The 15239-nt window shown below is 42.1% G+C and overlaps 1 protein-coding gene across 1 annotated transcript in view; it reads left to right on the forward strand.

The window, feature by feature from the left end:
- Positions 1–1905: 1905 nt before the first annotated feature.
- The window catches only part of kcnk3a (potassium channel, subfamily K, member 3a), a gene marked incomplete at both ends in the record, with an annotated part of 51953 nt that continues 38619 nt past the window's right edge, over positions 1906–15239 (forward strand). The window contains 1 exon segment of the mRNA XM_079525769.1: positions 1906–2188. Coding sequence (XP_079381895.1) covers positions 1906–2188 — 283 coding nt within the window.

A 15239-nucleotide genomic window follows, 5' to 3' on the forward strand; every position in this document is an offset into this window, starting at 1 on the left:
TTCATGGCCGAAGTGGTGACAAGCCAACCAGATTTGTCTGGAACCAGGCTATAACCAATCAGGGCCCAGTATGCAAATATGGGGCGGGACATTGCGGAAAAAGTCTGATGCTGAGAGGGACGAGACTAATATCCATGCAGTGATATTAGTATTGCTATGCGAGGCTAGTTCAGATGGTCGTCGTGGATGGTGTCCACGACACCCAGTATGGAGCATTCATTTAAGCATTTGAAACATGCAAAGAAAAATCGCAGTGGTCTCAATTACAGTCAAGAAAGACATGGATCATATCACTCCAGTTTACATTGGCTCCCTGTCTTTCAAATGAGTGTTTTAATACTGTTGTTTTTAGCAACTTTGAATCTTATGAGGCCAAGATAAAAAGAGGATCTTTAAAAAGAAAACGACCCACACACTGACAGGAACTTGCAAAAAATGTTGGTCTTTGTTATTCAAAGATCCTCTTTTTATTATGCACTTGTACTCTGTCATTTATTGAGGGTTTTATGTATTTTCTTGTGCTGCACTTGTTACTTTATTATTGTATCTCATCTGTTTTTTATTCTTTTAGCTTTTTCTTAAATTAAAATGTCCGGCTTATAATGTGTTTGTTTTGTTTTTGAATTGCTTTGGAATTGAAATGTACTGTACAAATAAACATGCTCTGAGCTGCATGAACAGCATTCTTTCCAACATCACCATCTACAGCCGTGGTTCCCAAACCTTTTAGCCCGTGACCCAAAACAGAACTTCTGTCTCCCCGGGATCCAAACTAGTGAAAATAGCAGATCTACAAGCTCACAAGCTTGTACATCTGCTTCTTAAACATTAGTTTTATGGAAAAATTTCTTCATGCCATTTTTAGCTTTTTTGGAAATGTTTTTTTTTAACACACACACACACACACACACACACACACACACACACACACACACACACACACACACACACACACACACACTTATGATGATTTCGGGTGTGACAGTACAGTACAGTACAGTACAGTACAGTACAGTACAGTACAGTACAGTACAGTACAGTACAGTACAGTACAGTACAGTACAGTACAGTACAGTGACCCACTGGGGACCCCCACACGGTAACTGTCATTTCTCAACCGTTTTGGACACAGGGCGGCTCGACCATTGGACAACCTGCTCTACCTCCTGAGCCACAGCCGCCCTACAGCTGACCCACAGGAACCCTGGGCTTGTTCCTGTGGGTCTGGAAGTTCCTGGGACCCCCCGGGGATCCCCACACAGAGTTGCACCACTCACTTCACACGGGTGTGATTTTGTTTTTAACAAAATGTAGGAAACAAACTTAGCCAACCTTGGGTTAACTAACTACAACTAACTAATTAACTAACTAACTAAACTAACTATAGTAACACACACACACACACACACACACACACACACACACACACACACACACACACACACACACACACACACACACACACACAGTCACACACACACACACACACACACACACACACACACACACACACACACACACACACACACACACACAAATAAATGCTGACTGGCGATGTTATGTATTTATTTACGTTTTACCTGTTAAAAACAATCAATCAGAGAGAGAGAGAGAGAGAGAGAGAGAGAGAGAGAGAGAGAGAGAGGTGGGGGGGATGGCGGGTCAGGGGGCGGAGGGATGGGGGGAGGGGAGGGGTGGTGCTGAATGAACAGCTCCGACAGACAGACAGACAGACAGTCATAAGCGGCTCCTCTGTCCAGAAAGTCATCAGACAGTCTCTCGGCGCGGCGGTGAACTGACCTCAGTTAGTTCTAGTCATGAACCAGCCGAGTTCCCCGTCCTCCAGATCCACCAAACTTCGGGAGTTTCAAAAAACCACCGCCTCCGGATCACGACCCTGACGCCATGAAGAGGCAAAACGTCCGGACCCTCGCGCTCATCATCTGCACCTTCGTCTACCTGATCGTCGGCGCGGCGATCTTCGACGCGCTGGAGTCGGCCAAGGAGAAGACCACGCGGAAGGAGATGTACGCGAGGAGGCGAGAGCTCCTCAAGACCTACAACCTGAACGAAAGCGACTTCGACGTGCTGGAGCGCGTGGTGCTGCAGCTGAAGCCCCACAAAGCCGGCATGCAGTGGAAGTTCGCCGGCTCCTTTTACTTCGCCATCACGGTGATCACGACTATAGGTAAGATTATTTTATAGGGTTTTCAAACTTTTTTTTGCTTCTTAATCTCAAAGAGCCTCATAACTCCGAGAGAGTAGGCTACAGTTGCGGGTCCATTTGGCTCCATATGTAGAAGACCTATACACTCTCAGAGTTATACACACCTGTAAAGGGTCTATTTAAATTGGAATTCCCCCCAATTATCCCTGAAGGTCCCTGGATCTCACTTTGTTTAAAATAGGCTATTCACTGGTGGTGGAAGCCTGCAGCGACTGCAGTATCATACTGAGTTTTCACCAACGTATATTATATATATTATATAGTTGGCTGTGTTGACAATAATATCATATAGCCTACTGTCGTTATTCAGGCTGAGTCGCAGCAAAAATTGGCCACATGCTCATGTTTATTTACAGTATAGCAATCAGCTGTGTCCAGAGGGACGGGTATTGGAAAAACGCTACCTTGCCAAAAGTCATTGGTGCTAAACAAGCCTTATTTGGAATTGTAGACCTCATTCAACAATCATCTTAAAACTATTTGTCTAGGAATTGTGTTCGTTTAAAGAGTGTTTTCCATTCATTAAACAGTAGGCTAAAGACAGCATTACAGTGCTGGAATAAATATGCAACACACCATCATAACTCTCTTTGAAGCGAATAACCCTGGACGTGCAAAATGCCCCTCCCCCCCCCCCCCCCCCAAAAAAACAAACAAAACAAACAAACATCAAAGAAGACTTTGAAGTGCCGACCGGACATTTATCCTATATTCCTATAAGAAGTGTCCCATTTGACTTCCCAAATCTATAATAATGACATCATGGTCTCAGCCAGATGCCAGATTGCGGAAATATCAATGTTTCAGCAATCTGTCGAATCTGTCCTCTTTTCTTCATCATATTTTCCAAGTCTTATTTGAGTGGTTTACATTTGCATTGCATTTAGCAGATTTTCAGGACCCCCAGTTTGATATGCATTAGGCCAACATGGACCACCAACTGATACACATCTTTTTCTTTAATCTCTGGGTCCACTGTTGTAAAAGTCACAAACTCTGAGAGTATATAGGCTATAACAGAGCCATAAGTAAAGGGTTCATTTACTATTATTAATATGTGTTTCAAATATTTGTAGAAAATAAAATGAAAATAAGATTTCATTACTATTCCCCTTGTATTATTCATAATAATAATAATAATAATAATAATAATAATTGTCGTCATAATAATAATAATAATAATAATAAATGAAGCACATGCACAGATCTCCTTTGGTTCAAACAAATTAACCACTTTGTACCCCATGATCAGGGTCCGTCATCGGCTATTCTGACCGAACGTTCACCCTTGGCGGAATAGCCTATAGGTTTCAGGTGGTTACGAATCTGGAGGTGTATTATTCACCTTATGTCTGGTTCATGCATTTTTGTCCCCTCATTAACGCCTATCAGCCTACCATCTGTGTTCCTAGCCTTATCATCCACCCACCACCTGAGTCACCCACACTGCTCTGTTTAGTGACCGGGACAGTTGCCAGGGGTTGACCTGACGTGTAACCTAATCATACGCGCGCCGCTAATTGGACGCTAACCCAATCCGGGGGTGTTTGCAACCACATTCTGTAATTGTGAGCCCGCAGCCTGCTATAGCTAACATGGCTTTTCACTCTGCCATTAAGTATTAATGACAACACCAGATCCCACTGTTCCACTGTTCTACTAGCAACACGCTGCTATAACACTAAGCTACACTATACTGTACACTATATACATTATAACGCTCTATTTATTCCGTATACTATATGCAGTGTGATGGAAACCTTGTATGTTTAAAACCGCTACTTTTCAAGTGTGTGTGTGTGTGTGTGTGTGTGTGTGTGTGTGTGTGTGTGTGTGTGTGTGTGTGTGCGTGTGTGTGTGTGTGTGTGTGTGTGTGTGTGTGTGTGTGTGTGTGGTTTAAGACACACTTAAACCACTTTCAAAGATAGCAGTCTGCGACACGTTGTGAACTTGTAGATTGGCTATTTTGTTGAAGTTGAAATATGGCGATATGAGGCTTCTGCCAAATGGCAAAGATATCGTTGCTGTCGGGCAGAAACCTTGTTTAATGTTTTATGTTTGGGTTTTTTGAGCGGTGCACCGCTCCAATAATTGGCCGTGTGTGTCCGTATGTATGTATGTATGTATGTGTGTGTGTGTGTGTGTGTGTGTGTGTGTGTGTGTGTGTGTGTGTGTGTGTGTATGTATGTATGTATGTATGTATGTATGTATGTATGTATGTATGTATGTATGTTTACAGTAGCAACAGATGATGACCTAAAGTGGCACTGTTGAGCAGCCTAAAGGGCTACAGTACAGCTGTTGAACTTCACACTGACCACTATACCTGTAACTATAACAATAGTACAATACTGACCACTATACCTGTAACTATAACAATAGTACAATACTGAGTACAGTACGCACGCGCACACACACACACACATGCGCGCGCACACACACACACACACACACACACACACACACACACACACACACACACACACACACACACACACACACACACACACACACACACACACACACACACACACACACACACACACCGCTCAATTCACACAGGTGTGATTTTCTTGTAAATGAATGCCTTACTTCATCATACAAGAGTATTTTCACACAAAAGTAGTAAAAATAGCAGCTCTACAGGCTCTCAACGCATCGCAATGCAATGTGAGCATGTAGATTTTCTCTATTTTAACAGTTTAAGGGCCCCAGAAGGAGATCAACGTCAAGTTCAAGTGCATGGTCAGTTGCCCGAGACGGAGATTGATAAATAGGACGGAGATTAATGATATCAAAACCGGTCGCATTGCTCCACAGCCTAGGAGCGCTTGTTGCCAAATCCTCGGTGTTGCACAACAGTGACACGTCATCGAAAATGTTCCCTGCCTGTTTAGCGGACGAAAACGAAAATCTTAAAATGTTCATAACTCGCGATCTAAATCATCCCGTCTAATTATGAAAAAAGATCCTGTGTTAGACGGCGCTCCGCGGTCCAGTCGCTAGTCGCGATAGATTTATTCTTACCTCCCGTTGTTGTCGATCAACTCTAGAGTGGTGTGGCTATTGTTAGCTGCTACACAGACATTCACAACCGGTCCGCCGGTAAAAGTGGTCCGGGCGCTATAAATGATGGGCACATTTTATTAATTGATTAAATAGGCCCGAGCCCTCAAGGTGTTAATGTACTAATAGAATGTTTTGGACATAATGAGGTTTTTACCCGACAGTGAAGATGATGCTCTAACACTATCAATACCAGTAAGACGCCTGAGGGCGAGAAGCGAAGAGGTCGCATGCACGCATCCGCCTGGGTGACAGCAGACTGCTGGGCGAGTGCTGGCGCTTTGGCATGGGGGGTCATTGCTTAATATTGATGACACCCTGATGATGACACGTGATGTCATGAGGCATGGCCATATATGGTTATGCCTGAGGTGATGAACTAACTAACTGACGGGAAATGAACGTTTTCATAGTAAATGTGACCTGCGGTCGCAACAACTATACTGTGTTGTGCTATGTAAAAAAAAAAAGGGGAAAAAAAATAAAATTATTTATAGAACAACTTTTACAGCCATGGTCAGTCACAAAGTGCTTTACAGGTTTCAAAAACGTATCAATATTAAAAAGTAAAGCAAATGAGGAGAAATAATCGATCAAATGACCCCAGCCATTAAAAGGACATCGCAAATAGGGACAGTACATTGTAACATGACACAAAAGTTGCAGGGATGAAAAAATAGTAAATGCATGCCTGTCTGAGCAGGTGAATCTTTAACAGTTTTATTTATTTATTAAAATGTTATTATGTATACAGAGGACATAGTGGTGGACATAAGGCTAGTACTCAACCCCAGACCTTGAATCAAATGATAGATACTCATGGTCAAATATTACTCAACTTCAAGTGAAAGCTGCTCTGTCAAATACATGTATATTTGAGTGAAAGCACCGGGGTACTTGCCTTTAAAAGTATTTAAGTATTCAAACTACATTCTTTTTTTAATATCAGTAATTGCCACACTGATTTTTTTAAATGCTCCAGCAAATTCCGATACAATTCAACGATAGTGAAAATAGGCCATCTGAGCTTGTTGATCTGCTATTTTATCTAAAATACTTGATGACGTACAATACAGATGACGACAAATAACAATATAGTACTCAAGTAAATATTCTTGGTTACTGTGGGTTCTTGGTTAAAGGGAGAGTCACCTGTGGTATAATGGCCTCATGGGAGGGGCAACCAGCAGGCCCTGGGCTCAGCATCTCACTGACATGCTGGCCACATAATCTATAATGTATACCAGCTAACACGCAATCTATAGGCCTACTGTACTGTACTGTATACGCCATAGCACGTTTCCCAAACAGTGGGTCGGGGCCCCTTTGTGGGTCCTTGAGGAGGTGGTTCCAGGGGGTCTCCACAGTGGCGTACGGAACTGGCGATAGGCCCAAGTGCAGATATTTTGTTTCCCCCCATAAATCAGTGCTATTTTCATAAATCAGTGCTATTGAACACACTTTACATCTGTGTGTTGGTAAAACAAATTAGTTACTTTCTTCCAGACAGCATATCACACAGTCACGAGCTGTATACAACATGAGTCACAAGGGCAAGGTTTTAATTTTCTCATGTTGAAGTGTATTCTCACAGCACCGATCTCCACTAAAGCCATCATTTATGTTCTTTTTCTTTCTCTTTTTTGATGCCATAAAGAAATGGGAGAATAAAGTCAAGATGATTTTTAGCCACACATAAATCACTAACCAATCTGTATAGTATAAATAAGACAGTAAAGTAAAGATATCACTTGCAAAAGCAATCTGAAGAAGGTTATTATTATCTCTGAGAAGATACACTATGGCTGCTTAACCTAAAGTACGTCATTGAGACCAGTGTCATAAAAGACCGAACCACACTTCTCAACATGAAAGTGCCGCTTCGCAGAGGAGATGCTGCGACCAGCAGTCTCTGTTCTCCACCTACTGCATATGAAGACCTCTCTTCTCCATATTCTAACTTTAAATTATTAATAAATAAATACCTTTTTTGCGCTGATTTAAGAACAATGCTGGAGCGATGCAGCGGCTGTCACTTGAACATTATTGGTGCACGTACTGCTGCCTATGAATCTGTTATTCCTAGAAGCGAGAGTAACTGAAGACAAATAGACTCGGTAGATGGGAGCTGGAAACGGTTCTGGCAGCAGCACGACACACAAAGTACCAGTATACATCAAAATGTTAATATAACACTCTGGATTTGAACTGTGTCGGTTCAAATCCACTCAACTGGCTGACAGAAGAGAGCCATACTCTCCCTCTGCGAGAGTCGTGCAGAGCAGACTCGCAGAAGAGAGAGAAATGTCCTAAAGTAACGTATTACTAACAGTAATATTATGACCTTTTTCCAGTAACTATAATATAACATACAGTAATTACTTATTACTGTACTGAGAAATAATATTACTAATATGTTACTATTTTTCAAAAGTAACTTGTTACTATACTGTGGGATTGAGTGTTTATTAATGGTAGACTGTGTTGGGATGGAGTTGCTTTGCAGGCTGCTGATCTGTCTGGATTTAGACTCTAGAGCGGACACGGTAATGATGCCCACAGAAGGGCGGGCCTTAAACTGTCTGGAACAAATTGGGTAGTGTGAGACTTTTGCGGACAAAAGATGCTTACTGGGGGAAAAAAGTAAATTAGCAAGTAAGTAGTAACTAGTTACTTTAGGCAGGGAGGAATATGTAAAGTAATAATATTACTTCAATCTACAAGCTCACAATCACAATGTGACACATTGTGTCACATTGTGATTGGCATTTTTTTGGCATTTCTTTGTCATACGACAAAGTATAATTTAGGTGTCCAAGCTGAGACACATCTTTAAAAATCAAATCAGATTGGAATTGTGTTTTAAACCATGTAAGAAAGTTGACAGTGCTATGAGATAAGTGCAGTTGAAATACAGTAGATGCCCAGAACTTGTTCCAGTGTGGTAGAAAGTTGTTGTACTGTAGTTGAATAAAATGTAGTTAGCAGGATGTTACTGAACAGCTAACAAGCTTAATTTAATTGAGATATCTGTTGCAATCAGTGTTACTATTTATGTGGCTAGTTTCGGGGAAAATGCTATTATTTTCTGACTGATAACACGCCAAATGAATAATCATAATCCACTTTTGTGGTTGAAGTAAGACTGATTAGCCAACAGAACAATCTGTTAGCGCAGAGTACAGACTGAAATATGAGTGGTAATTGCTTAGATTAATAACGTCATCATTATTCAATTGAGTTTAGGGGTACGCATGCTGAGCGCACCCAGACTGCAACTGTCGCCAGCTTAAAGGAGTAGTTCACCCAAAAGAAATTACTTATTTTCTATTATTTACACACCTTTGAATTCATGGATTCTTTTTCGTTTTCGTCGCATTCCCAAGCCAATAATTTGATCTTTTGATCTATTTACCGGCTGTGCATGAGGCTGTGCTTCCGGTAGGAGACACAAAGGAGACTCTTGATGTCTCCATAGGGAACCACTGCTGGACATCAAATTATTGGCTTAGGGATGTGACAAAAACAACAAAATATCCATGAATTCAAGTCTCCATGGGGCGAGTAATTGATAGAGGGGGGGGGGGGGGGTGAACTATCCCTTTAAGGTAAATAACTAGTAAGTACAATATTTGTCTCTGATCTAGTGGCATATAATAGAAGTAATTGTATTGACAATTGGAAACACTCCAGTAAAGTAAAAATACCTCAAAATTATACTTACTGTAAGTACAGTACTTGAGTACATGTACTGAATCACTTTAAACCAGGAGTATTCAACTAGATTAGGCAAGGGGCCACAATTGTAAGATTACTTAAAGTTGGGGGCAACAAAAAAAAAAGGTAACGATTCGTCCATTACACCTCTCCCCCATTTGTAGCTACCTAAGAGTGGATTTCTTCCATCACACCAAATCCATTACCTTTGCATTGTTGTGTGTTTCATCCAATAACTCAATAGTTTCCTGCATGGGCTGAATGGCACGATGGCCCAACTCTCAATGAATGGTTCATGAAACACGTCATGAGAGCCTGTGGCCTTTTCAACCAGGTATCAGGGGGGGGGGGGGGGGGGAATTTCATTCATTCAAACATAGACACATTTCACCATGTCAGCCTGCCCCCAATACTCTTCTCACGAAGATGCTACTAATGGACAGCATTCTGTGAGTTATGTGAGTGGTGCTAGCCACTCCAAGGAACAGCAATGTGGGTCCCTATGACAAAGCGGCACTGTTGAGCTTCACACTGCGCACATTTGCATGATGGGAAGTGAAGTTTTTTTGTGTATCACCAGTATAGAGTACACACAGTACAGTACGAGTAGTACAGTACAGTATTTAGTGTATTACTAGTACAGAGCACAGTGCTGTACAGAGTACAGTACAGTACCGAGCCAGGTACAGAGTACAGTACAGTACAGTACAGTACAGTACAATACAGAGTACAGTACCGAGCCAGTACTGTACTACACTGAGTACAGTACAGTACAGTACAGTACAGTACAGTACAGTACAGTACAGTACAGTACAGTACAGTACAGTACAGTACAGTACAGTACAGTACAGAGTACAGTGCAGTACAGTATGGGCCGCCAGTTGAATATATTGTAACTACTTTAAAATGTACACCACTGCATGAAACACATTGTGGCGCTCAGAGGGGTTTGCCATCAATGACACAACATAAAACTCTTGATCAGTCTTCCAGGGGCCACTGCGTTTGCTGCCTGCGGTTAGGATAAAATATTGCACAACAAAGATACAGACAATGGGCAGAATGCAAATGTGCAAAAAACACTGGACTGATTTACAGATGATAGAGTGCAACCCTGCCAACTGCCTCTATAGATACAGTAGCTCAGTAGACAGACAGACAGACAGACAGACAGACAGACAGACAGACAGACAGACAGACAGACAGACAGACAGACAGACAGACAGTATACAGTCTGAACAGAGTTGGAGACGAAAGGCGTATTCATACTCCACTTCGGTCAGGTCACCTCATCACCTAAAACTGAAGTATGAATAGGCCTTTAGACACAGTTGTTTAACCCATTAAAACCGGGAAAGCATTTTGGTATTGTGCAATTGTGGTATAATTTTACTCAATTAAAAAATGTGAGTACGTCTTTGACTTCCACCACTGGTCAGACTAAACCCACGCGTGTTCAGGACCGACGAAAGAAACGTTCATTTTATCAGAGAATGGCCAATGAACGCATCCCCGGACTCGCACGACAGGAATAGGATTACCGAAGGTTAACTCATAAACCAACTAAATGGAAAAAGCGGCACTCCAAAATAAAACATGCAAGACTGGCTCAGATGCAATTTCTGATGCAGAAGATGCCATTTATTTGCGAACGCTGAACGCTTTCCAGAGGAAGCGCACCTGTTTTGTTTCTTTTATCAGGATTACCGAAGGTTTCAACTGGCAACGCAAGTGAAGTCAGCGGTGTCACACAGTCATAACAGAGAGAGGCCAAGGCAATTTCTGCTGATACGAGATGACCTAATGAACTAGAGAACTCTCATTATTGTATTATTATCATTTGATTGCAGGTCACGCGCATGGGTGCATTCCTCATTTTGCAGAGTGGGCCTTAATGCTCTGTGGGTTTCAGTGTGCTGCAGATACCAGTGATTGTCTATTCCGGCGGCAAGGAGATCAAGGCAGGGAAAAAAATAAAAGAAAGTTTGAGCAAAGCTTGAGATATGTTGAGAACCAGTGGTTTAGTCTTTATTATTACTGATTCTAACGTTTTACTTTTTGTGTTTTTGTTTCGTAAATGAATGCCCTAATGCCCATACTTGATCATACTAGAGCGTCACAGTCTCGCTCCCTCGAGAGACCCGGAAAATAAATCCCTGTTCATTTTCCTCATAGATTTTTCAGAAAGTATTTATTTAAAGACGTTTACGCCGCGGACAAAGCTAACTCTTGTCGTGACAAATCATGACAATAAACACAATGTTTTGGGCCAAACAAAGAATTAGAAACGGCAGGTTACAACACTTTTTTTGTTGTTTTTCTTCTTTGTAATTATTTGTTTGGTCCAAAATATTGTGTTTGTTGTCATGATTTGTCACGACTCGAGTTGGCTTCGTACGACGCTTAAAAGGTCTTTAAATAAATACTTTTTGAAATGTCTATGGGAAAAATGCATTGGGATTCATTTCCTGGGCCTGGCGTCGTCATGAAAGGGGGCGGGACTGCGACGCTCTATAGCGTCACACAAAAGTATCAAAAGTAGCAGATTATGCAAGCTCGAGCTTGTAGATCTGCTACTCTTGCTATTTTTGAATTTGAATCCTGGAAAAAAAACAGTTTTAGACATAATAGGTTTCCATCCGACAGAGACGTTTTGTTAATGCGATATTGAGTTAAGACATCAAGTCTTTGTTAAAAGTAGAAAGAGAAGGAATATTGCACTGGCACCTGCACACTCACAGTCTGTACTGGAGCCCTAAACCTCATAGCAGACTAAGCAGAGGGATAGCAGCAGGCTTTTATTCAAAACGGGGCAATCTTGCAAACTGTGAAAGCCAATTATAGCCAATTAGGATGGAATATGAAATATCGGACAGATCCGACTTGAGCACATGACCATAGAGATACTGTGTAACGATTTGTGGACAGAATCTGGAGGAGTAATGTCAAAAAATGTGTTTTACAAAAGTCGGCCTCCTGGTGGCGCTATAAAAGGCAGATGCGGAAAATTCAGGTCAAAGGTTTGTCCTTGGCCTCTAGGGAGTGTGCATGCAACGTTTCGCGCAGATCGGTGCAGTTTTAGGTAAAAAATGTGAAAAGCTGCCTCATGGTGGCGCTATAACAGGCCGTTCTGGAAAATGTGGGGCAGAGGTTCATCGTTGGCATCCAGGGAGTGTGTGTGCAAAGTTTGGCATCGACCGGGTTAACGGTGCCGGGGATTAGCTGGTAACAGACGGACGGAAGGACGGACACACACACACACACACACGGACGGAGTGCAAAACATACTCTCTCCCCATGCCTTCGGCCTGGTGGAGACAATGAAGGTACAGGTCAATACAAAAACTGCTACGAGGATAAAACCAGAAAAAGCACTAAGACTTGTTTACATCAGGGTCATATAAATATACACTTCTATCAATAAAAAGGAAATCATCATATATACAGTTAAAGAAAGTAAAAAAGTAAAGTATGGAAAAACGAGGGGAGGGGGGACTTTAACTTTTATTTACAGGGGCCAGTTTTGAATTGCAGCTGTCTGTAAGTGCTCTTTGAGTCACTGTCGGGGCAGACACCAGCTATCACCTTTTTTATATATAAATCAGTTGAACACCGTTTACGTCTGTGTGTGTGTTTTACAAATATTGAACCAATGAAAAGTATTATAAAGCGCTTCAGCCAAACTTCCTAGAGTAACTCCATTGGATCCTCAAACTCGTTCAAACCACCTAACTCCAACTTTGGAGACATTTGTTTTGTCCATCACATTGATTAGACAAAGTCAGATGAAGTCAGGTGAAAAAAGAAAAAAAAAGGGTAGAAAACCTACCAACTCCACTTGAGCTGTATTCATGGAATCCTACAAGTATTTATTTTCTATTTTGGACATACAGTAGCCGGTTTCTGCACGACAGCAGAGATATTCTTCGCATACCGTACGGTGCGATGCGTTGTGAGTTTTATTTATTTATTATTAAATTGGAAAGTAAATGGTATACAATAGAGCACCGAAGTCTGACGTCACTTTCAGTAGAGGGCACCAACACACAGGTTTATAGGTTTTATTTTTTATTTTATGTCGCTTCATATAAGAACTGTGTTCTTATATGAAGCGACCACCCCGGCGTTTCTGTCAGGGGAGTGGCTGTGCGTCGTTAATGATGTCCATTCATATTTGATACAGCCAGTTTCTAGAGAAAATGGAATTAATGTGACCGCAAAAGCCTTGAAACTACATATGAATGCAATGTCGCTGAGCATATACGTCACGCCCAGCTGTCAACATATTGCGTTCCTGAGATTCCTCGTTGGCGTAAGCTCAGCTGGTGGTGACTCGACTCGTACTAACCACGATACATTATATATCAACAAAATAAAAATAAAAATAAACGTAATTAACGTTCAGTTTCTGTTGTGCGACGGGCTGCGGGCAGAAGCAGCCTACCCGGAAATGTAGTCTCTGGGTTGTTTGGCTCGTTTCTAACGCTTATTTTGTTACTCTTTGGGTATATTTGCACATTTCCACCTTCAGTCGATGCTTCATATCCATATGAGTGAAAAGGCCGGGGTGATCGGTTTATTTTTCAAACACAGTTCTTATATGAAGCGACATAAAATCGCCCTATGGAGATTTCAATACAAATAAAAAACCTATAAACCTGTGTGTTGGTGCCCTCTACTGAAAGTGACGTCAGGACTTCGGTGCTCGATTGAATGACCGCACTGCAGGGGGGGTATCGAGGCGTGGATGTACAGCCCCCCCCCCCCCCCCCCCCCCCCCTTATTCCAACCCTGACAGCTATAATCATAGCCCTTCACCCTAGCAGAGTTAGGCCATGGCTACTGTATATTGAGCTCTGCATGACACACACACACACACACACACACACACACACACACACACACACACACACACACACACACACACACACACACACACACACACACACACACACTGACAAATCCATGTCTATTACTGGCGAAAACGGCATGTACAGTACCAGAGCAGAATGTTGATAGAAGCCCCCGCTCCCCGCTCCGTTCACATGGACCCCAGGAATGTTTACCTATTGAGTGTCTGCTTCGTGCACACATGGCGCTTCAATGGAAAGTTGGGCGCCCGCCCTGCCTTCACTAAACACCACTCTGTATTTACACCACGTCATAATCCATGCGGGATCAGATTGGACTCTAACCAAATGAAATACTGTAGTATACAGTAGTGAGGGGCTTTCAGAATATCTTTCACTGCAACAGATTCATGTTTAGTCTATTCCGGCATATAAGTAGTCATTTCACAGGCTGTGTGGACAATATGAACCCCCTAGCATCCCTCTTCCAGGACGAACATTCGGGGAAAATACAAGCTCACCATGAGCTTATAGATTTTAGTGCATACTAGACCACTAAGGGACTCCGGTCAGCTAAGTATATAGGGTTTAAATTGTTAAATGATCTGGCAACTGAAATATCAGCTTTGTGCTGTTTTATTTGTCCAAAACTGAGAGATCTGTCCTCCCCCCTCCCCCCATAAAGAACATCTATAATCTGATGACCCTGAACATGTGTTCACGTGTGCCTCTCAGCATAGCGCAGGGCTTTTAGTGCACATTGGACAGGTAGAGCCGTTTGATTAATGTCCTAATCCATCGAGTGGAAATTTGAGATTAACTGAGTTGCGTTCCAGTTCTCCAGAAACAAGATATGGCCGCTACGAGTACAGCGGCAATGCCGTGGTGTCAAGGAGACCACGTATCACGTTAGTTTAGATGAAACTATGAAACGGGGCATTCTACACAAAAATCCAATTAATCTCTTTCATACCATCATGACGCAAAGGTGCTTACCTTGTTGTCTATTGTAAACCGCATACCTGAATATTAATATTTTTTGTTATGTAAAAAGAAAAGTACTTTTGATAAAAGATTAAGCTCTATATATTCTGATAACCATAGCTAGTGAGTGTTGCTCAATAATATTTTTCTCCTCAATTTAGGCATTATGTTAATTAATCCCTCCCCACATTGTCAATGCTGTTGTATACATGTATACCACATGCCAGAGAGGAGCGCCCACCGGGAGGAGGTGGAGCCTCCCGCCCCGCTCCTCCCACCCAACACTCCCTGCTGACAGGTGTCCCGCCCCCAGTATGTAGATTGGCTATTTCTGAATACATTTGACAACGTTTGACTAATTTGAGTACTTGTACTTTGGTGCCGATAGTGATGCA

The sequence above is a fragment of the Electrona antarctica genome, assembly GCF_951216825.1.
Source record: "Electrona antarctica genome assembly, chromosome: 17".
In the NCBI taxonomy this organism is placed as follows: Eukaryota; Metazoa; Chordata; class Actinopteri; order Myctophiformes; family Myctophidae; genus Electrona; species Electrona antarctica.